Source organism: Canis lupus, chromosome 30 (assembly GCF_011100685.1).
Source record: "Canis lupus familiaris isolate Mischka breed German Shepherd chromosome 30, alternate assembly UU_Cfam_GSD_1.0, whole genome shotgun sequence".
Taxonomy (NCBI): domain Eukaryota; kingdom Metazoa; phylum Chordata; class Mammalia; order Carnivora; family Canidae; genus Canis; species Canis lupus.
In genome coordinates this window covers 11,631,449-11,655,406 of record NC_049251.1, presented here as the reverse complement: position 1 = coordinate 11,655,406, position 23,958 = coordinate 11,631,449, and the positions used below count along the sequence as shown (strand labels likewise).

Below are 23,958 nucleotides of genomic sequence, written 5' to 3'. Positions count from 1 at the left end.
CAAAATAAATAAACAGACCTTTCTTTTTTTAAAAAAAAAAAAAAAAGGGAAGACTGCATTCATCATGTGGCCTTCCCATTCTGTCTCAGGCCACAGGTGAATAAAATATAGGTGGGCTTCTGACTCATTCCATAGGCTGTTTAACAACCCAAGGTGTGACCTAATGCAAAAAAAATGATCTGGGCAAACTAGAACCTCTTGCGAATTTAACTTTGGAAATAGAATCAGAAAACTGACAGATGAAGCAAATCAAATAGATAGCCATGAGGTAGACTTTGGAACATGAAAGGTCATGACATGAAGAATCATAAAGGAAACAGAATCTAGGAGTGAAATTTTAAATATAAGACAGAAGAAATGCAGAAATGTAGGATGGAGTCAGTTAATTGGTAAAGACAAGAATTATATAGAGAAAAAAATGTGGAAAGTGGCTATGTTACATTAACCACAGCACTGTCCTATGACTCTTCCTGGATTCCTATGCCTAGCACAATTCCTAGCCATAGTAGGGGGTTCAACAAATAAGTTGGAGGAATGCATTTTTATCCTCATGGTAAGTGTGGTTACCTCTTACGATAACTTGTCTGAATCTCTGCTCTTGTAACAGACCTTCTACCTCGGCACACTTTAATAACTTTTCTGGAATCTTGTCATGGAGTTTGCTAAACACTCATTTAATGGCTTACTCTCAATCTTCATCCTTCTTGACTTACTGAGTTTCTCCTTTGGCTTTTGTGATATTATACTGTTCTAGTTCTCCTGTCTCTGACACTCCTCTGCTTTGGTTGGTTTCTTTTCCTCTTTTCACTTTCTTAAGTGTAAACAATCACCATTGTCTATCTTCAGCTCTCTTCTAGCTCCATACTCTTCTTCCCAAGTAAGCCATTCATTTCCAACTTTGTGTACAACCTCTATGAGGTGACTCCCAAATCTGTATCTCTAAGCTCACATCTCTGAGCTCACAACTGGGTCCTTGAAACTCAACAAACCTGAAACATAATTCATCTTTCTCCCTAAGTCAGTTCCTTCGCTTGACTTCCTATTTCTATTTATTATACCACCCATATCCCAGTTTTGAAATATGAGTTATCTTTGGGTATTCTCTTTTTCCTTTCCCATCATCTAGTCAGTTACAAAGTGTAGTCAGTAATAGTAGAAATAATAATTGCTAACATTTCTCTGCCTCGGAAATCTTTTGCTTTCCATAGCCTAACAAAATAAGTTGTGTGGGTTTTGGTTTTGTTTTTTAATTAAAAAGGCCCTATATTTCAGAATTCTCTACAATGTTTTGCAAACTCCTATTTCTAGTCTTATCTCCCATGGTTCTGTTGTACAGTGAAAATTTTTAATTTACCATCCTTTCATATATTAATGATTCATTTTAGTTTCATTAACCAATAGATAACAAAAAATTTTCTTAAGATTCTTTAATTTTTTTGCATTAGGCTAAGTGGGCAATTCAAAGAGAAAAAAAATCTAATTATTCTCCACCCTTTCAATGTGCTTAGAAGACCAAACTCAGAAAAATATGCCCCTCTGGAAATATGCAAGTACAAAAAACATCGCATTTTAAACCCATCAATCTGTCTGGAAAGCTTTAAAATTAGGTGCATTCTGAATAAGATAAAACTTGTGGGAGAACCTGGCCAATTGGTGATTTAAGAGAAAAGTTGCCTGCCAGAGCCAGTTGTTACTCCTAGCCATGGAAATGGATGATATTTAGGAATTTTATTCAATGTGTTTTTAAATTACATTTATTTTTTATTTTTTTAAAGATTTTATTTATTTATTCATGAGAGATGGGGGTTGGGGAGCAGAGACAGGCAGAGGGAGAAGCAGGCTTCTTGCAGGGAGCCTGATGTGGGGACTCCATCCCCAGACCCCAGAATCACACCATGAGCCGAAGGCAGACACTCAACCGCTGAGCCACCCAGGTGTCCCTAAAATATATTTAAAGTAGAGTAGTAGTTTCCAGGACTGGGGAAAAGGGGGAATGAAGAGCAATTGCTAATGGGTATGGAATTTTTTGTGTGTGTGGTGATGAAAATGCTCTAGAATTAGATAGTAGTGATGATGGCATAACTTTGTAGTTGTGAAAAACCACTGACTCGTACACTTTGTATATAAAAATATATATTTAATGTTATTGTCGATATTATATGAGTTTTTGTTATTTGATTGTAAATTTATCTTGCCAGTTGAAGTTTTTCCAATTACCCTGACTTTCAAGAATATGGATTCTTCTACAAAACATTAATCGTATTAACTAATTAACTAATTACTAATTATTAACTATTGACCATTTACTGTGCAAAATGCTTTAAGTGCATTATTTCATTTAATCCTCTTAAAAGCCTTATGACATAGATATTATTCAACCATTTTTAAGGAGATTGAAGCTTAGAGAGGTTAAATAACTTGCCAGGATCTCACAGTAATGAAGTGGTAGAGCCTGGATTTGAACTGGTTATCTAACCCAAAAGCCCATTTTCCTAATCATTGAGTCAGCAGAGGTCCAATCAATGTTTTGTGCAGTTGAATTTATAAAATGGATCAAACTTGTGAGGCAAAATTGCTGGAACAATTTCCCACTACGCTAGAGGGAAGAATAGGAGATTCTGAAAATTGGAAAACAAGGGAGATTCTGAAATTTTTCTATCTGGAAATCTTAGGAAATCATACCCACTGCCAACTCCAACTCCTTAGGGAATGTCTAACCTTAAGACAGAAGGAGAGAAATTCAAGTCAAGGATAGGAATTCATCCTTAGAAAGTAACTGGCTGGCAGCATTCACTTCTTTTTAAGATTTTATTTATTCATGAGAGACACACAGAGAGGCAGAGACATAGGCAGAGGGAGAAGCAGGTTCCCTGCAAGGAGCCTGATGTGGGACTCGATCCCAGGACTCATGATTATGTGAGCCGAAGGCAGATGCTCAACCACTGAGCCACCAAGGCATCCCAGCAATCACTTTTTACAAAAGCACATCCACTTCCTTCCACTTACCTTGCATATTCTCATAAAGCAGAAAAAAAAGGCAAGGATGGAGTAGAGCTATGAAGTCATTAGAAACATGCAGAAAAATGCTTTTCTTTTGATGTCTATCAAGAAAACACTTAGTTCAGACAAATATAACTTTCTTTGTTTTAGCTTTGAAGAAATCTTAAGGGAATTCGATTAAAAATGTTTAACTACTCAACAAAACTAAAACACAACCTACTGAAGGGGAGAAGATATTTACAAATGACTTATCAGATAAAGGACTAGTATCCAAAATATAAAAAGAACATATATAACTCATATAATTGTATAACAAAAACAAATAATCCAGTTAAAAATGGGCAGAAGACATGAACAGACATTTCTCCAAAAAAGACATACAGATGGCTGACAGATATAGGAAAAGATGCTGAACATCACTCATCATCAGGGAAATGTAAATTAAAGCCACAATGAGGTACCACCATACACCTGTCAAAATGACTAATACCAAAAATGCAAGAAACAACAAGTGTTATTGAGGATGTGGAGAAAAGGGAACCCTTGTGCACTATTGATAGGAATGCAAACTGGTGGAGCCACTGTGGAAAACTATGGAGGTTCCTCAAAAAATTAAACATAGAACTACCATATGATCCAGTAATTTCATTACTGGGTATTTACCCAAAGAATACAAAAACACTAATTTGAAGGGATACATGCACCCCTGTGTTTTTTTTTTTTTAAGAATTTATTTATTTATTTATTTATTTATTTATTTATTTATTTATTTATTTATGAGAGACACAGAAAGAGAGAGAGGCAGACACAGGCAGAGGGAGAAGCAGGCTCCATGCAGGGAGCCTGACATGGGACTCAATCCCGGGTCTCCAGGATCACATCCTGGGCCAAAGGTGGCGCTAAACCGCTGAACCACCTGGGCTGCCCCACCCCTATGTTTTTTGCAGCATTATTTACAATAGCCAAATTATGGAAACAGCCCAAGTATCCATCGATAGATGAATGGATAAGGAAGAGGTGGTATATACACACAACAGAATATTACTCAGCCATAAAAAGGAATGAAATCAGGCAGCCCGAGGGTGTGGTCCTGGGGACCGGGGATCGAGTCCCATGTTGTGCTCCCCACATGGAGCCTGCTTCTCCCTCTGCCTGTGTCTCTGCCTCTCTCTCTCTCTCTCTGTGTGTCTCTCATGAATAAATAAATAAAATCTTAAAAAAAAAAAGAATGAAATCTTGCCATTTGCAACAACATGGATGGCTCTAGAGTATAATGCTAAGCAAAATAAGACAGAAAGAAAAATACCATATGATTTCACTCATATGTGGAATTTAAGAAACAAAACAAATGAAGAAAAAAAAGACAAAATAAACAACTATAGAGAATGAATTGGTGGTTACTGCAGGAGTGGTAGGTGGGTGGATGGGTGCAATAGGCAAAGAGGATTGATTGTACACTTACTATGGTGAGCACTAAATAATGTGTAGAATTATCATATCACTATATTGTGTACCTGAAACTAATATAATAACACTGTATGTTAACTATACTGGAATTAAAATTTTTTAAAAAGTATATCTTAGCGGGATCCCTGGGTGGCAGGTGGTTTAGCACCTGCCTTCTGCCCAGGGCGTGATCCTGGAGTCTCAGGATCTAGTCCCACATCGGGCTCCCTGCCTATGTTGCTGTCTCTCTCTGTGTGTCTCTCGCGAATAAATAAATAAAATCTTCAAAAAAAAAAAAAAAGTATATCTTAGCTAATGCCAGTTCTAACTTTTTAGAATTTATAACTTTAAAAAAAAAAGAATTTATAACTTTTTTAGAATTTATAACTTTGTATAACTTTTTAGAATTCTAACAGGTATAAATAACCCCAGACTTCACTGTAGTGAAAAAAAAATGATTAGTTCTTCAGTCAATTTTGAAAGATGCAACTAAAGATAAAAATAAGTAACTGGAAGACCAAAAAATGTTTAATTCCTGTGAGTATGAGCTCTACTATAAATATAAAATATCAAATGTTATGGTATAACTGGCAAACAGTTATACATAATAAATTTTTTCAACCTAAAATAAAGTGATTAAGATGGGTGAAATATGTGAAGAGGGGGCAGCTGGGTGGCTCAATGGTTGAGCATCTGCCTTTGGCTCAGGTCATGATCCTGGGGTCCTGGGATTGAGTCCCACATCCAGCTCCCTGCAGGGAGCCTGCTTCTCCTGCTGCTGTGTCTCTGCCTCTCTCTGTGTGTCCCTCATAAATAAATAAATAAAATCTTTAAAAAAATAGGTGAAGGTAGATTAAGAGTTCACTTATCTTGATGAGCACTGAGTAACATATAGGATTGTTGAATCACCATATTATACGCTTAAACTAATATAACACTGTATGTTAACTATACTAGAATTAAAATGTGAAAAGGATGAAACAGATCCATGCATACTGAAACAACAAAACAATCTTTAGAATATAAAAAATAATTAAAGTGATTAGTTAATAAAGAAAGTACATTTTTATATAGCATTTAGTTTGATTTTTCTCAAAAGTTTACGGTGGGCATCACTACTTACCTACCAAACTCTCTTATCTAAATTCTCAGTTATTCCAGGGACATCTAGGTGACTCAGTTAAGCAGCCAGCTCTTGATTTCCACTCAGGTCGTGATCTCAGCATTGTGGGATCTAGCCCCATGTCCAGCTCTGTGCCCAGCAGGGAGTCTGCTTGAAATTCTCACTCCCTCTGTCCCTCCTTGCCCCCCCCCACTAAAATAAATAAATCTTTAAAATAAATAAATAAATCCTTAGTTATTCCAATACCCTAAGAAAGTATAGCAGCTGTAAGCTGCCACAAATATTTCCCTAAATTTCCTTTCATGCTCTGAAATCCATATCCCCTTCTGCGACCCAGTTTCCCACACTATGCCTAGAAAATCAGGTGAGTTAGAGAAGGGTCGCTCACCTCCATTAAGCTCTGTCATCAGGCCACTAGGGAGCAGATGCAGGCACTTGAATCCTAGCACAACAGGCTCAGGATAGCTGCAGACCAGGAGTCCGGGACCTGGTAGTTTGCTAAGAATGGGCTAAGACCATGACGGAAGGAAGAAAAGTTCAGGAGCTGAGGAGATAGGGCAAGGCCAGAGAGAGGTCTGGAGGATTCCGTGGCAGTTTGTCAGTTTTGATCATCATTAGCTTAAGAGAAAGAGAAACCCTAATTGGAATGGCCTACCCACCCACCCTTTTTTGTGGGGGAGGGGAAAGGCAACTCATTTAGATTCAAGGTGGGTCTAATCCTGAGATTGATATATCCCCAATTCTGAACTGAGATTCTCTAGGAAAGAGCAAATAAGCATCTGCCTGTAAGCCTAATGCATGAGAAATAATCACTTATCTCTGCTTATGATCCCAGCATTGAGATGCCACCTCAATGGCTTTAATAGAGAGCTATTCCACCTCTCAGATCTCATGTTCCATTTGAATAGCCCTGACTCTATTTCTGAGAACGAAACAAATGCCTGGAAAACCCTAGGCCCTAAGGAAGCAAGATGAGGAAAGCTTCATTTCTTTTTTGAGCAGTTTTAGTTCACAGAGATCTGTCCTTAGACTGTGCTGAGTGACCCACATATAAACAGCCATCATGGAACCAGATTTTCTTACAGTAATTCCTCTAATGCAAAAGATTTTATAGAATATCTAGCTCCTACTAAATGCCTCACTGTCCAGTCTTAATGCCCACAACTATTCCTCTGGTGTTTAGGATTGCCCAAATATGTCAGGGTCTGTAGCTTTGCACATGTTGTCCCCCTCCCCCAATCATTATTTCTTTAGTAAACTCTTCCATAACCAGCCCCACCAAGCTTTACTCCCCTCCCCCATCCTTTGTAGAAAATATTTTGCTGGCTCTATATCAGAGTTTCTCAACTTCAGCCCTGTTGACATTTTGAGCTAGCTAGTTTTTGTTGTGGGGACTGTCCTGTGAATTTTAGGATGTTTAGCCATGTCTCTGGCTTCTGCTCACTAGATGCTAGTAGCACACCGCCCCCTCTTGTTATGATAGTCAAATGTCTCCAGACATTGCCAAATATCTGCTAGGTGTATGGGAGTAGGACTCATTCCCAGTTGAGAATCAGTGCTTTATACATTTCTGTAGCACCCTAGATTTTTCTGCATACCTGTACATAATTATTTTGTTAGATTTCATGTCTATCCCTTCACTAAATTGTGAACAGCTACTGAGTAGTGCTGTAACTTGCTCACCTTAACAGTACATGTCATTTGTTGGATAAAACTCCTTATCAAACAAATGGCTATGAAATTTTGATAATCAGCTAGGAACTATGTTCCTAAGTTTAAAAAAATAATAATTTTGTTTCATCTTGAAAATTTATGTTGTTAAAAAAAAAAAAAAAAAAAAAAAAAAAAAAGAAAATTTATGTTGTTGGCTGAAATTTTTTAAAATATTTTCTTTGGGCAGCCCCGATGGCACAGCAGTTTAGCGCTGCCTGCAGCCCGGGGTGTGATCCTGGAGTCCCGGGATCGAGTCCCACATTGGGCTACCTACATGGAGCCTGCTTCTCCCTCTGCCTGTGTCTCTGACTCTCTCTCTCTCTCTGTCTCAATAAATAAATAAAATCTATATATATATTTTTTTTCTTTATTTATTTGAGAGAAACAGCACAAAAAGGGGAGAGGGGCAGAGGGAGAGGGAGTCGCAAGTTCCCTGACATGGGGCTTGATCCCAGAATCCTAAGATCATGAACTGAGCCACTCAGCTGCTGCTTGGCTGAAATGTTTAACAGCATTCAATAAAGATGATTGTACTAAATCCTAGATAGAGTCTGTAGCCCTGGGGCAAAAATACTGGCCTTCTTAGAAGACAGAAGACTTCTCTCCCACTGAAGAACCCAGAACACTGAATAATGTTGGCTAAAATATGTAACTCCTCTGAGAATCAGTTCCTCCTATAAAATGTGATTTCCTAAGACTCCCTTCCACCTCTAAAGTTTGTGATGCCAAAACCTATATAGCATGAGGTCCCAGATTTCATAAAGGGACACTTCCACTTTTTATTTAACTGTTTAAAAACAAAGTTGGGGGTAAGCAGTGGACGGTGATATCTAAGAAACTACACTACTAGATTTTACCATGCTATTTGTAGGGGGGAAAAAAACCCAAAAACAAAGTCATAAATTTACTTTTCTTTTTCCAAGCCTCAGTCTTAACATATGCAAAATATAGATGACAATATTTACCTCATAGGATTGTGGTGAGGATTAAATGAGATGCTGTATGTAACGGACGTAGCAGCACCTGGCACATAATGAGCTGACACTGGTATAGCAGATTGTTTACGAATCTTCTCCTTCAGAGAAGGAGAAGAAATATAACAAGAGATATACGTAGGTATTAATTTTCAAGAACTCCAACAGAGCTGAATATAACCCAAAAGTTCAATTTTCCATCCTCTAGTCTCCAAGGAAGTTACAGTTATTTCCTCTTTTGTGCTTCAGCGAGGAACTGGCAGATATTTCTACTGTAGCTTTTATTACACTGCATTATTTCTTTCATTGTATTACATTGTACTACAACTATTTTTCACATTTCACATTTCTTCTCCACTAGCTGTGAACATCTTGGAGGAAAGGCCTGTCTTATACATCTTTTTGACTACACAGTCCTACCACACTATGAAATTTAATAAATACCAGGTAAATGAGCAGATGAATGAGTGAACTAATGAATGGCCTATGCCTAGCAATGCACTGCACCTTCTCTCTTCTGGTTGGAGACTAGAACAGCTGTTTTCTCTGTGGCTTGGGCTTGTTCAGAGGAAAGGCAGAGAGAAGTTCATTCTCTAAAGGCTCTTTTTTCAGCAGAGAAGCCAACTAGTGTGAGTAGCTACTTCCTCTATCTTGTCACACCAGGCAGCCCCTCTGCTGTACTTTTACAGGGTCAGTGATACTGGCAGAGCCACACCTGGGACCAAATGCCTTCTATGTGCCACTACAGAAGGTAAACAGAATATGCCCTATAGGATCTTTTTGCCTGGTGACAGCTAAGGGGGTCAGGGAAGGTCCCATATCAAATGCTAACCTGAGTAATGTCTCCCATATAGTGAGGGTTAGGATGTTAGAGCTGTCTGTAAATAGACCCCTGGATAGTGAAACAGAAAAAGATTGTCTTAAAATCAGAAGCCCACCTGCTTAATACTGTGAAATGCAGCTATGAAACTGGAAATGGAAGAAGAAAACTACATGTTTAACTTCTAAAATACTGTGTATTAACAAATGTCTAAAATGGTTTATAAATAAGTCTGGCAGAAAAGCCGGCTGTCCCTAACTGTGAATAGACCGTAGGGCTCAACTTTGCTTACTAGCCTGAGACCCGAACCCATTCAGGGAGTACTGGATAGGGCTAGGATACCAGAACCTACAGACAAAAAAGGCCTGTGCTGCCTTGAGACTTTTGCCAGTTCTAGATATCCATGAGGCTGTCAGGAAAGCCAAAGGAAGACAGTAGGTAAGAAACACTGGGAGTTCATGTGCATTTGTACAGGTGTTGGGTGCTGTTGTTCCCTGCTCTTGCTGCAGGGAAACTATTATTTTAGAGACAGACACTGAGGGATCCCTGGGTGGCGCAGCGGTTTGGCGCCTGCCTTTGGCCCAGGGCGCGATCCTGGAGACCCAGGATCAAATCCCACGTCAGGCTCCCGGTGCATGGAGCCTGCTTCTCCCTCTGCCTGTGTCTCTGCCTCTCTCTCTCTCTCTCTCTATGACTATCATAAGTAAATTTAAAAAAAAATTAAAAAATTAGAGACAGACACTGAGCTGACAATGTCACTGAAACCTATTTTATTAAAACTCCCTGGGACAATCATCCCAGTACAGATTTTAATATCAAGTCAGTGGGACCTAATTGGTATAGCTAAGGAAAGGACAGAAATTTTATCCTTTGTAACAATTTTAGGTTCTTGGAGAGTAATTTGTTTCTCCTGGAAGGTGTAGTTAATATTTACAGTATGGATAAATTCATTCTGGACTAGACAATAGAAAAGACCAGTCCTTGCTGAAACTTGGGCCTGACTTCTCTACTCTTGTCTCTCTTAACCCCTTTCTTGAATAGTTCAATTTAAATCTGTGGTTGATGAAATCCAGATATATTACAGCTCAAGAAATTTGGCTTTCATTCTCTGCTGTAACCTCAGTGAACATCAGAAAATGATAAATGCACATTGCCAGATTAAATTGGTCTAAAGCTAGATCGGGCTTCAAGTAAATTCATTTGAATGTCTACATCTCCTAATCCCGTATCCACTCTGGTCAAATGAGCTTCTACTTTTCTAAAAAGGACTGGAAGCTAAATCCAGCTTCCACAGCTGTCCCCCTGGAGTCCTGCCATTGCTGGTTCAGAAGAAACACCATCTCCTAGGAGCTGCCACAGTTTAGAGGGCTTGCACAGCTCTGCTGGCATAAAAATGAAACTGTTAGACATCTGAAGGCAGGAGAGTACCAGTGGACTAACAAATTCCCAGACCAAGGTTACTTCATCCTATTTCTTATACACTTCATTAAATTCACTTCTATTTTGAGAGGAAAGTCAACAGCAGAATTTTCCCTTCTCAATTCCACCTCCATATTTTTTCCTCAACTTTCAAACAGCATCTTTGACCTTCACTGAGATCATGCTGAATCCTTAAGAATCTTTCTCTGGGGGCTCTCCTCCAGAGCCTTTAAGGGCTCTTTAGCACCTATAGAATATGCTCTATAACTCAGCACACAATGCTCCCTATTCATGATGTGGCCTTAATCTTCTTTTCTTTACTTCACTTCTTCCCACAGCCATGCACAATAGTCAGCCAAATTATTCATGTCAATATGCTTTGTGGCAACTCACTTCAACTTCTGCTCTGACATCCTGTTGGTTTCCTGTTCTTGCCTAGGTGTATACCTTGACTGCCTAGGAGTATGAAGTACCTAGTACTGTGCCTGGAATATAACTATTACTTAATAAATGGTAGGTGTTATTATTATTGACACGTTCTTGCTTCAATTCTCCTTTTTTTTGCATTAAATTAATATTTATTAATAGTTATTGTACCCCTGTCCACAAAAGGCTTTTAGGGGTTTTTTCTGTTTCATTTTGTTTTAAAGTATCATTTTATTTTCTTCAAGTTATTTTTTTTAAGATTTTATTTATTTATTCATGAGAGACCCACAGAGAGAGAGGCAGAGACATAGGCAGAGGGAGAAGCAGGCTCCATGCAGGGAGCCTGAAGAGGGAGAAGCAGGCTCCAAGCAGGGAGCCAGATGCGGGACTTGATCCCAGGACCCCAGGATCACACCCTGAGCTGAAGGCAGATACTGAACCACTGAGCCACCCAGGCATCCCCAAGTTCTTATTTTTTTTAAAACAGATTTTATTTATTTATTTATGAAAGACACAGAGAGAGGCGAAGACATAGGCAGAGGGAGAAGCAGGTTCCCTGTGGGAATCCCAGTGTGGGAGTTGATCCCAGGATCACTACCTGAGCCAAAGGCAGATGCTCAACCACTGAGCCACCCAGGGATTACTTCAAAGTCTTATTTAAATTTAAGTTAATTAATATATCAATTTCAGGTGTAGAATTTAGTGATTCATCACTTATATACAACACCCAATGCTCATCACTACAAGTGCCCTCCTTAATCCATCACCCATTAAACCCATCCTCCCACCCACCTCCCCTCTGGTAACCCTCAGTTTGATCTCTATAGTAAGAGTCTGTTTCCTAGTTTGTCTCTCTCTTTTTTCTCCCATATGTTCATCGTTTTGTCTTTTAAATTCCACATATGAGTGAAATCATATGGTATTTGTCTTTCTCTTATTTTTTGCTTCAATTCTTAAAAGAGGTAGTATTAATTGTGCTGCCACTAAAACATTTGATCCCTGCCTAGTACTTATACTCCAAATCTAAATCTCTATCAAATTTTCCTTCCCGATGAGCTAGCTGGGCTAGACAATGAAGTAATAAAAGTTAGTGTTCCCAAGCATGTGTATGGGGACAGTAATCAGAATAGTGGTTGCTTGTGGGGGGTCGGAATTTTCTAGAAAGGGGCATAAGGGAACTTTCTGGAATGATGGAACTGTTCTATGTTTTGATTGGGGTGTTGGTCATTATGACTATATATATTTGCTCAAATTCATCTAATTATACACTTGAAATCAGTGCATCTTGCTGTCTATATAACTAATCTTGATTTTTTTGAAAAAGTCAGAATCACTTCTATTTTTTTCCCCTAAAACAGAGTCAAAAAGTCAAATGTCCTCTCTCTCTCTCTCTCTCTGTCTCTCGTGAATAAATAAAATCTTAAAAAAAAAAACCCTCAAATGTATGAGCTTTGCAGGTAAGGGATGTGTGTAGTGGGTTAAGTAGACTGCAATAGGGAGGGTTGAGGGCTGCTGACAAACTGGAGAGTCCGCTTTTTATCCTAATCACAGAGACAGTATGTGCAAAAGCAGAATCTGTATTTAAGAGGCACCTCAGATGTTTCCATCATTAGTCAGTTTTCTGATACACTGTGCTGTGTCACAGAGCATTTAATTGTCTCCAAAGTGGGATGCATAAGATGATCTATTTAAATGTAGGAAGATAATATTTAGAAATTGTTCTTTTTTTCATTTTCATGTTCTTTTTCTTCTCCTTTTCATCTTAGAATGTACAAAGGAGGGATCCCTGGGTGGCGCAGCTGTTTGGCGCCTGCCTTTGGCCCAGGGCACGATCCAGGAGACCCAGGATCGAATCCCACGTCGGGCTCCCGGTGCATGGAGCCTGCTTCTCCCTCTGCCTATGTCTCTGCCTCTCTCTCTCTCTCTGTGTGTGACTATCATAAATAAATACAAATTAAAAAAAAAAAAGAATGTACAAAGGAACCCACAGAGGGGAGCATACCACATTTATCTTGCATATCCTGTGCCAAGTCAAGCAACCAAAGCCTGGAGTTTGGAACATTTCAGAGGGTGCAGTGTGTGGACAGATACTACACAGGGCCTCGGAGAAAGGAACTGCTATGGCCTTAGAAATAAGGAACAAACTTTACTATTTAATTCTAAGAGAAAAGGAAAGGGCACTGAAGTTCTCTAGTTCTAAAGTGCAGGCTGAACTGTGAGTGTTATATGATCCTCTGCAAAAAAAGAAAGAGTATGTGTTTAGCTGAAGGTGTGGCATGAGTGGCAAGGAGGTCTTCTCAAGACCTGTGACCCTGGAGCAGCTGGAACGGTGATACAGTGATGTGTTTGTTCATAGAGAAGCATGCCAACTTGTTGATTAGCTGCCCAGTGTGGTGAAGGCAGGCACACCTGTAAAGCCAGGGTGATGGCATCTCTTCTCTGGCCTGGCAGAGCACAGAACCACAATTCTAGATTTCAGTGTGCCTACACAAGTCCTCATACTAGTCCCAGGGGACATGGTATCTGCCCACGTACCGATCTGTACCCTGCTGGTTGGAGAGGTGGTCAGAAGGAACTGACTTCCTTCCATTCCACTGGAATCAGGAAATCCAGAGAAACCCAGAGACACTGCCTGGCCCCTTAATTAATATACAGTTTCCATTGTTCTAAAGAAGACCTCATATCGGGTTGCTTTAACAGAATAAAGTTTATTTATCTCTCAAGTAAAAGTCCAAATTTGTATGGTGGTGCTGACTCACAAAATTGTTAGTCTCCCAGGTTCCTTCCATCCACTTGCTTCACCATCTCTAGGATGTTGCCCTTGTTTACATGATCCAAAATGCCCATGTGTGGCCAGTTAAAAATTGAATACTATGAAGAAAAAAAAAAGGAAAAATTGCTTTGAGGTCAACCACCAGTCTGTGGCACATTGAGTACCAAAGCCCAGCCCTGAAGCGTGAAACCAAAGGGAATCAAAAAGAGTTTCATATTGTGTGAGAAATGAACGAGTTTTTCACATACTCCAGAGAGCAATTTTTTAAAGCAGACTTTTTGAGTCCAGTGTATTGGATGGCAAGAATCCATATTTTCTGCATGAGGACATGTTTCCATCCCAAGGGTTCTGTCCTGAATAACACAACACACCTCATACAAAAATGCGGTGGTACTGATAGCAGTTGATTTTCTTCAAACAAACTGGGCAATTTTTATTATATTTAAGGGACATGCAGAGGCACCGACTACAGAAGATATGGCCACATTCTGTAGAGTAAATGTGTCGCCTACTTAGTTCAATCTCCGAGTACCCATCCATACAAATTCGGCACCGGATATAACCAGGTAGTGTGCAACTTACAGCTTCTTCTTCCAGGGCATTATGGCAGGTACTGTCGGTCACATATACATCCCTGTTTCTCATCAACTCCTCCTTATCACTGCTCACCACAGAGCTGCCAGTTTGGCCTTGGAATGACCTTGTGTTCCCCCCTCGTCGCCTCCTTTCTTCAGTAATCACAACAGAGTCGTGGCAAGTTAGGTCAATCACTGTAGGTTCTAGCGATTCGCAGGTGAGGTCAACTATTTCATCACTTTCCCTGAGGTCTATCAGTTCTGCTTCTAAGACCATCTCAGGACTTGGGCCTCCTTCCCCAGCTGTACCGAATTCTCGGGTTTGTCTGGAACTCACCATGCTACCATAGCACATTCTTGTATTCATCGTGATTGTTGGATCCAGTCTTCAGAGAATTAAGTGATCTGTGTCAAAGTTTACAGTCCCCAGTGAATGTTAAAGTCCCCAGTGTGTCACAGCTGTTGGTCAGGTATATTTGAACTCTAATTCTGGTTGCTCCTCTCTCCACCTCTACAACTGCTGTGTTCCTACGTAGGTGGGTTTATGAGGCTTCTGGATGTCACTTTTAAGACTACACAACCTGAATTTTTAACTGTAAAAAAGAGAAAAAGTAAATTTTGGTAATATCTAACGTAAAATTGATAGTATAAAATGAATAGATATCTAGAGGAAAAAAATGTGTACTCAAAATATTTGGATAATTATGCATTTAAACAAAGTTTAAGCTTTTGTCTTTCCACATTCCATGTCCTGATGACAGTGGGAAGAAGAAGTCCAAAGGGCACTAACATGAAGAAAAGCACAAAATCACTTCATGCTGGGGCATCTGGGTGGTGCAGTCAATTGAGCGTCTGGCTATTAGTTTTGGCTGGGTCATGGTCTCAAGCCCCATATGGGGCTCTGAGCTCTATGTGGAGTCTGCTTGACTCTCTAAAACAGTGGATGAATACATCTTTAAAAAAAGAGAAAAAAAAGTACTGCATACCAAGAAAGTGTCACTACTTCATCTAAGATCCAGTGTGAGGATGTCAAGGAAACACGTTTTTTTTTGTTTTTTTGTTTTTTTTTTTTTTTTTTAGAGAGAGAGAGAAGGAGAAGGAGCAGAGGAAGAGGTTGAGAGAGAATCTTAAGCAGACTCTATACCCAGTACAAAGCCCAACTGGGGGCTTGTTTTCACAACCTAAGCTGAAATCAAGTCAGATCAATCAAATCAAGTCAGACACTTAACTGACTAAGCCACCCAGGTGCCCTGGAAACACTTATTTTTTACAAAGAAAAATTAAGAGACCAAAAAGTTATTTGCACATTTGGGTTTCTAATAGCAAATAAGAAATGAACCATTTAGTCCATGCAGAGATTCATCTTGTGCAGTGTTCCCTTTCTAACAGAGATAACAAGAGAAATTTTCTTGAAGAGTTTTATCACAGATTCTCTTTTAGGAAAGAGGGGGTGGAGTTCAAGCATTTGCCTTAGAGAGACTTGTTTTGAGTCTAGGCTCTGTGACTTTGGACATGTGATGTAGACGGTTAAAGTTCTCAAAACCTCAGCATGTAAATTCTTTCTAAAAATAATTTTGTTGGGACACTTGGGTGGCTCATTGGTTGAGCATCTGCCTTCAGCTCAGGGCATGATCCCGGGTCCTGGGACCGAGTCCACATCGGGCTCCCTGCAGGGAGCCTGCTTCTCCCTCTGACTATGTCTCTGCCTCTCTCTCTCTCTCTCTCTCTCTCTCTTTCTGTGTGTGTGTGTGTCTCTCATGAATAAATAAAATCTTTTAAAAATAATAATAAAGAAAAATTTAAATTTTGTAATTTAAAAAACAATGCATCCTCAGTCATCATTAGGGAAATGCATATTATAGCCATTATGAGATACCACTTCACACTCACTAGGATGACTATAATTTAAGAAATAGAAAATATCAAGTGTTGTTGAGGATGTAGAAAAATTGAGATTCTCATATAGTGCTGGTGGGAATGTAAAATGGTGCAGCAGCTTTGGAAAACAGTCTGGCAGTTCCTCAAAAGGTTAAACATAGAGTTACCATATGACTCCGCAACTCCACTCCAAGAGAATTGAAAGCTTCTGTCCAATCTGAAAACTTGTACAAGAATGTTAATAACAGGGCAGCCCCAGTGGTGCAGCGGTTTAGCGCCGCCTGCAGCCCAGGCGTGATCCTGGAGACCCTGGATCGAGTCCCATGTCAGGCTCTCTGTATGATGCCCGCTTCTCCCTCTGCCTGTGTCTCTGCCTCTCTCTCTCTCTCTCTCTGTCTCTATGAATAAATAAATAAATAAAAATCTTTAAAAAAAGAATGTGGATAACAATATCATTCTTAATACCACAAAAAGTAGAAACAACCTGAGTACCTACTGAATAATGAATGGATAAACAAAATGTGATATATCAATAGAATGAAGTATTATTCAGCAGTAAAATAAAAAAATAAAGGACAGATACTTGCTATAATATGGATGATCTTTGAAAACATCATATAAAGTCATAGAAGCCAATCACCAAAGACCATAAACGGTTTGATTCCTTTAATATAAAATGTCAAGAACAGGCAACTCCTTAGAGACAGAAAGGTGAGTGGTTCCTTAGGCCTGGGGTGTTGAGGAGAAATAGGAAATGACTGCTAATGGGTACAGGGTTTCTTTTGGGATCAGGAAAATGTCCTAAAATTGAAGTGATGTCTGCACATCTCTGTGAATACACTAAAACCCACTGAGTGGTGTTACGTTGAACACGAATTGTATGGTTTGTGAATTATATCTCAATAAAGCCTTTTTTTTTATTATTATTATTTTAAATGGCAGAGACAGAGGCAAGGGAGAAGCAGACTCCATGCAGGGAGCCCGAATGTGGGACTTGATCCGGGACCCTAGTGCCATGCCCTGAGCCAAAGGCAGATGCCCAACCTCTGAGCCACCCAGACGTCCCTCAATAAAGCTTTTACAAAAACAAACATAGAAGCTGCCATAGAAATGTTACACAAAACAGTGTGACACAATCTGGATTTAGACACAAGCCCTAGAACCCGTGGGGGAAATGTGGGACCCTAAAGGAAAATGGGGAGGAGGGCACCCGAGGACGGCCCAGCGCTCCGCCGGACGCGCCCACTCACCGAGGCAAGTCTTGTCTTAGGCCCTGGACAGCTGCCTTCGGCCGGTCGCCGCCCTTCAGTGACCCCTCGCTCCTCCTCCTCCGCGCTGTTCCCAGGGAGAGAGAACCTTCAGGTGGAGGCGGGGGAGCCCGGAACGGAAGCGCCCGCCACCGCCCACCCAGCCACGCACCCCAGCGATGACTTAGCGGTTCTGTCTGGTCCAGCCCAGTCCCGCGCCGGCAGCTATCCAGCCAGGACGCCCTGGAGGGCCGGCTGCCCGCCGCGCGCCACGCCTCAGCCTCCGCGCCGCTCCCCGGCCGGCCTGCGCCGAGCGCGGGGGCGCGAACCCAGGCGCCCGGCTACCCGCCGCCGGGAGCGAGGACCGGGAGGCGCGGCCCCGGAGCGGACTCACCGCGAGCGCGCTCCGGCGCGGCGGCGCGCAGGCAGGAGCCCGGCCACGGTCTCCGAGGGGTCTCGGCCCAGGCTAGCGACAGGACGGCGGAAGGCGTTGGGGCTCTCCCTCCTTTTAATCCGCTATTTTCATTTCTCACCTGCCCAATCAAAACCCGAGGCCACGGGCCGCGTCATCAGTCTCTGGGCGGAACGCCGTGTACCGGGTTAGGAAAGGGTTAGCTTCGTCCTCAGAAGAGAGAGGCGCCAGAATGTTGTTCTTTAGATCAGCTACTCCCCACTCTCAAGAAAAAGTGGTTCTCATTCAATAGAGGCAGTATCGCCTCTCTAAAAGTTTTGAAAATTAACAGGGCTATTTTTGGTTGTTCCAATGATGTGTGGTCACTGGGGGTACTAGGGGCTGAGGGCCAGGGCCCCAGGGCCCCCCCCCCCCATTCTTTCTCTCCCTCCCTCTCTCTCTCTCTCTCATTCAGTGTATGAAAAACCTGCTCATAATCTGGTCTTTACAATCAGATGTAAAAAAGTGTTTTATTTTTCAATTATTTTGTTATTTTTAAAAGATTTTATTTATTGATTCATGAGAGACACGGAGAGGCAGAGACATAGGCAGAGAAAGAAGCAGACTTCCTGCAGGGAGCCCGATGCGGGACTGGATCCCTGGACCCTTGGATCAGAACCTGAGCCAAAGGCAGCGGCTCAACCCCTGAGCCACTAGGTGGCCTTCATTTCTTGATTATGTATTGACTATTTACTATGCCAGGACTGTTAGTTACCAAACCAAACAAAGGCCTGCTCCTTGATGAGTTATAGACAGGGACTACACCAAACGGAGTTGCCTTACAAAGTCAACTTTATTTGTACAAACAAGGCGATCATGGGAAATCATTTCCAAAGGTGTGTCTCCCTGAACAAGGGAAATTTTGCAGGCTCTTTTTATTAAAAAGATAATGGGATATTCTGAGGGAGATTTTAACATTACAATGAGCTGAGGTAATTGCTGAGCACTTTCTGAATCCTCTGGGCAGGCAACTTTCTCAACCGTTCGAATAAATGAATAAACTTTATGATGTAGGAATAATTGTTCCATTTTATGGATATGGTAACAAAGAGTCAAACCAGTAATAATGATTTTTCTAATTTCTTTTGTGAATTAGGATCCAAACTCAGGTCTGAGTTCATGGGCATTCACACTTTAATTCTAGCCCCTAGAAATTTTGAACTTTTATTTTTTTTTAATCTTTCTATTTTTTAAAGATTTTATTTATTTATTCATGAGACACGCACACACACAGAGAGAGAGAGAGAGAGAGGGGCAGAGAGAGAAGCAGGCTCCATGCAGGGAGCCCGATGTGAGACTCGATCCCAGGTCTCCAGGATCACTCCCTGAGCTGAAGGCAGGGCTAAACCGCTAAGCCACCAAACTGCCCAATTTTGAATTTTTAATAGAAGTTTGGTACTTCAAGTGTTGTGAGCCCCACAGAGGAAGTTAACAGGAAACTCTCAGTAGCAAACTGAAGCCCCACCCGGGTTCTATGACCCAGCTTTTTTTCACATTTTGCTGTTAACAACTAGCACCTACACATTACCACAGCCCTGCAGACTACCCTACCGCACTGTAATGAGCTGGAAGTACCTTGGAATTTTATGTTTCATCCCACACAATGCATTCTGTAGCTTATAGCCAAAGATAGGCTGATGTGAGGTCCCAAAGCCCAGCTCCTTTGCTTCAAGGCAAAACTAATGTTGAGGGGTGTTCCCTTGTTCTTCCCATTCTCTCTTCTTCATTTCCCCACTCCCTTATTGGTTTCTCCTGGAAGCCCTGTCTTTATAAGCCACATATATCCAAATTCTGGATTCATGGACTGCTTCTGCAAGAGCTTAACCTAATGTGCTCCCTGACTCTTCAGATGATGAAAATGGCATGCACACTTCCAAACAGTAAGGATGACTAGAAAACCCCTTCAAACAGCGCTATGACATTTTGGGGCAGCAAGAGTACTCTCTGTTTTTTCTAAGAGAAAACAGTAAAGAGGAAGTGGCCCAGGGGGGTGGGGAAGCCTCACACTTCTGTGGTCTTCAGTTAGGCCTGTGTGCTAAAAAATAGAAGTAGCTTCTTTGTTTCATAGACTTTTTAATCATAGTAAGTGCTTGATACATAGCTAAACTTTTTTTTCTCAATTCTATTTACCAAAGTTTTTTTCCTAACCAAGTTTCCCTTCCTTTTTATTGTTCTCCAAAGTATCAGAATTTTTTTTAATGCATGAAGTTTCCAGTCAAACTACTCAGATATTTAGGACCCAAATTGGTTAGTGTTTGATTGTTTTCTAAAAGCCTAGAATCCAAGGAGACAATTTCCTGCCAAGCTGGGCTGTCTGTGTTTGTCTGCTAAGCTGCATCCTTGCTGTGTCCCAGAACATGGGCATCAGTAAGAATGGGGACCTGCCGTGGCCCTCCCCCAGGAATGAATTCAAGTATTTCCAAAGAATGACCACATCCTCAGTTAGGAGGTAAACAGAATTTGATGATTATGGGAAGGAAGATATGGTTCTCTATTCTGGAGAAGACTCAACCTTTAAAGGAAGGAATCAATTTAATGCTCAGTAGAGATCTCAAGGAACCTCCACAAGAAGGTCATTTTCTTGCCAAAAGTCTGTATGATGCCTTAAGAGTTATTGAGCAGGGGCACCTGGGTGGCTCAGTGGTTGAGCGTCTGTCTGCCTTTGGCTCAGGTCATGATCCCCGGGTCCTGGGGATGAGTCCTGCATTGGGTCCGCATGGAGCCTGCTTCTCCCTCTGCCTATGTCTCTGCCTCTCTCTGTGTGTCTCTCATGAATAAATAAATAAAATCTTAAAAATAAAAGTTTTTGAGAAACCAGCATTAGCAAACAAAGTGGACGTGGTTTGGATTGTGGGAGGCAGTTCTGTTTTATAAGGAAGCCATGAACAAGCCAGACCACCTTAGATTATCTGTGACAAGGATTATGCAGGAATTTGAAAAGTGACACATTTTTTTCCAGAAATCGATTTGGAGAAATAAAAACTTCTCCCTGAATACCCAGTATTCTTTCTGATGTCCAGGAGGAGAAAGGCATTAGGTACAAATTTAAAGTGTATGAGAGGAACGATTAATGTGAAGGTGTTTTCTGCTTTATTTCAAGTAGTTCCCCCCTCCCTTCCAAATAATTATATATTTTAATATTAGAAAAAAGTTTTATTGATTTAGGCCAATGGATAATTATTTCTAAGCAATGAGTCTTTGTTAAGTAATCTTAATTAGACTATAGTTAAAATCAATCTTAATTAGACCATATCAGATACCATTTGTGAACCATTTCTTTCTATAACTGTATGGATACCCATCAAGGACCAGCATGTGCCTAGGGTAGCATATCTACCAAGAACCAGAGTGAGAAAGTCCCCTGATAGCATGAGTTGAAACCATGACCTAGGACAGACAGATTTGTCCAAAGGTCAGAAATGGATTATAAACAGAAGATCTAGAACTGAGATATTAAAAGAAAATTCAATCAAAATAGGGACTATGAATTCTCTATACATATCACACCTCTGAAAAAGTTCTGTTCATTCAGACGGGGAATCAGTAAGTTGAGAACTCCTGTATATTCCATAGGGATGGTAAAGAGGCGGATAGGACACTATTTTTTTAAGGTTAAAAGAGAAGATTGAAACCTCTAAAAACTGTTTCTGATATTCAGTGAGATTCCATGGGATTTATGATGATAGAAGAAGAACAGACTGCTCTTTACAAAAAAAGAGGAGTCTAAAAATGGCATACGGCTAAAATTAGAAATTGAAATGGTGATGAATTGATAATAGATAATGCTAGAAACCAAAATTATGAAGAAGTTGGAAATTAAACTAAATTTCACTGAATTGAAAAAAGAAAATTAAAAGAAAAAGCCAATAGTCCAAGGAGAGAGAAGGCTAGTTTTTGCCCTTAAAACTTTAATGACTACATCACAGACAAAATATTTATTTTATTAAGGAAAGACTTTGAATTTTTCCTCAAGAGCTTAGGGTATGGGCAGCCTCAGCAGTTTACCACTGATCCTGGAGACTGATCCTGGAGACCCGGGATCAAGTCCCACATCTGGCTCCCTGCATGGGGCCTGCTTCTCCCTCTGCCTGTGCCTGTGCCTCTCTCTCTCTCTCTGTCTCTCATGAATAAATAAATAAAGTCTTTTTTTTTTAAAGGGCTTAGGGTATAAGAAATAAAGTAAAAAGCAACAGCCCAAAGATATTGGGAGAGTGATTGTAACCAAAAACTAGAAAAGATAACATTTGCCAGTTCCTGTATTGTTTCTGTTTATGCCATGTTTTCATTAGAGATAGTGAAAAAAAAAGTGAACTACAACAGTTATTATTTTGAAAACTTTTAAAACATTATAATAATAACAATGACCATTTCTTATGTTTTATTTCTTTTGACGTTATCAAAATATACTTTGAAAACTGGATATTAAAAAAAAAAGAAAGAAAACTGGATATTAAACTAAATAATACTTTTCTAATACTTCCAAAATACTTGGGAAGACATACCCTCAGTGCAATGCTGTTTACCTCCATTCCTTCCTTCCTTCTTACATTCCGCTATAATTAGCATATAGTGTTATATTGGTTTCAGGTATATGATATAGTGATTCAACGATTCTATACATTAATCAGTGCTCATCACCACATGTATACTCTTAATCCCCTCACCTGTTTTACTCATCTTCCCCCCTACCTCCCTTCTGGTAACTACCAGTTTGTTCTCTATGGTTAAGAGTCTGTTTTTTGGTTTGTCTCTTTTTCTTTGTTCATGTGTTTTGTTTCTTAAATTCCACATATGAGTGAAATCATATGGTATTTGTCTTTCTCTGACAGACGTCTTTCACTTAGCATTATACCCTCTAGATCCATCCATGTTGTTCAAATGGCAAGATTTCATTCTGTTTTATGGCTAAGTAATATTCTACTGTATGCATATACCACCTCTTCTTTGTTCATTCATCTATTATGAATACTTGGGCTGCTTCCATAATTTGGCTATTGTAAATAATGCTGCAATAAACGTAGGGATGGATATAGTCCTTCAAATTAGTGTTTTTGTATTCTTTGGGTAAATACCCAGTAGTGGAATTACTGGATCATATGATAATTCTATTTTTAACTCCATACTGTTTTCCACAGTGGCTATCAGCTTGCATTCCAACCAACAGTGAATAAGTCTTCCTTTTCCTCCATATCCTGTCCAACAAAACTATTTCTTATATTTTTTATTTTAGCCATTCTGATAGGTGTAAGGTGATATCTCATTGTAGCTTTGATTTGCATTTCCCTGACAATGAGTCATTGTTGAGCATCTTTTCATGTATCTGTTGACCATCTGTATGTCTTCTTTGGAAAAATGTCTGTTCGTGTCTTCTGCCCATTTTTAATTGAATTACTTGGGTGTGTGTGTGTGTGTGTGTGTGTGTGTGTGTGTGTGTTGAGTTGAATGAGTTCCTTATATTTTTTGGATTTAAGCTTTTATCAGATATGTGATTTGCAAATATCTTCTCCCATTCAGTAGGTTGTCTTCTAGTTTTGTCATTTGTTTCCTTTGCTGTGCAGAAGCTTTTTATTCTGATATAGTCCAAATTGTTCATTTTTGGTTTTGTTTCCCTTCCCTCAAGAGACATATCTAGAAAGATCTTATGGCTGATTTCAGAGAAATTACTGCTAGTGCTTTCTTCTCGGATTTTTATGGTTTCAGGTCTCACATTTAGCCCTTAATCCATTCTGAGTTTATTTTTGTGTGTATGATGTCAGAAAGTGGTCCTGTTCCATTCTTTTCATGTAGCCGTCCAGTTTTCCCAGTACAATTTGTTAAAGAAACTGTATTTTTCCCATTATATACTCTTGCCTTATTTGTTGTAGATTAATTGGCAATATAATTGTGGGTTTATTTCTGGGCTCTCTATTCAGTTCCATTGAAATATGTTCCTATTTTTGTGCCAGTACCATACTGTTTTGACTAGTACAGCTTTGTAGTATGTCTTGAAATCTGAGATTGTGATTTTATTCTTCTTTCTCAAGATTGCTTTGGCTATTCAGAGTCTTTTGTGGCTCCATACAAATTTTAGGACTATTTGTTTTACTTCTATGAAAAATGCTGTTGGTATTTTG

General features: G+C 40.0%; 2 protein-coding genes, 1 long non-coding RNA gene and 1 pseudogene across 8 annotated transcripts in view; 2 read left to right on the top strand and 2 right to left on the bottom strand.

The window, feature by feature from the left end:
• TRIM69 (tripartite motif containing 69) overlaps positions 1–6,181 on the bottom strand; it is a 44,277-nt gene extending 38,096 nt beyond the window's left edge. The window contains exon 1 of one of the 4 annotated variants that reach the window (XM_038580292.1): positions 5,958–6,181. In XM_038580292.1, the coding sequence (XP_038436220.1) occupies positions 5,958–5,963 (6 nt within the window). In that variant the 5' untranslated portion in view covers positions 5,964–6,181. Of the gene's footprint in view, positions 1–5,569; positions 5,686–5,957 lie in introns of those variants that run through there. The other 3 variants (XM_038580290.1, XM_038580289.1, XM_038580291.1) reach the window with 3 other exon arrangements.
• Positions 1–12,722, top strand: part of LOC111093295 — a 56,998-nt gene extending 44,276 nt beyond the window's left edge. The window contains exons 2-4 of the long non-coding RNA XR_005381567.1: positions 8,618–8,703; positions 10,935–11,008; positions 12,688–12,722. This is a non-coding gene — a long non-coding RNA (uncharacterized LOC111093295). The remainder of the gene's footprint in view (positions 1–8,617; positions 8,704–10,934; positions 11,009–12,687) is intronic.
• An 887-nt stretch (positions 12,723–13,609) lies between these two features.
• On the bottom strand, positions 13,610–17,919 carry RNF4 (ring finger protein 4). 3 transcript variants are annotated; one of them, XR_005381565.1, is made up of 3 exons: positions 17,789–17,919; positions 17,398–17,482; positions 13,610–14,862 (listed from the first exon to the last, which is right to left on the bottom strand). XR_005381565.1 is itself a non-coding variant. In XM_038580294.1 (2 exons), the coding sequence occupies exon 2, from the start codon at positions 14,634–14,636 to the stop codon at positions 14,067–14,069; it is 570 nt and encodes a 189-aa protein (XP_038436222.1). In that variant the 5' UTR covers positions 14,637–14,862; positions 17,398–17,560; the 3' UTR covers positions 13,610–14,066. The 3 variants fall into 3 exon arrangements, 1 of the variants encoding a protein (XP_038436222.1); XR_005381566.1 differs by lacking the exon at positions 17,789–17,919 and adding an exon at positions 17,567–17,713; XM_038580294.1 differs by lacking the exon at positions 17,789–17,919 and having other exon boundaries at positions 17,398–17,560.
• A 2,355-nt stretch (positions 17,920–20,274) lies between these two features.
• Positions 20,275–21,050, top strand: LOC100856744 (annotated as a pseudogene).
• The last annotated feature ends 2,908 nt before the right edge of the window (positions 21,051–23,958 follow it).

Bases quoted from the DNA above. Each gene is read 5' to 3' on its own strand.
- RNF4 (XM_038580294.1), bottom strand. From the start codon at position 14,636: ATGAATACAAGAATGTGCTATGGTAGCATGGTGAGTTCCAGACAAACC.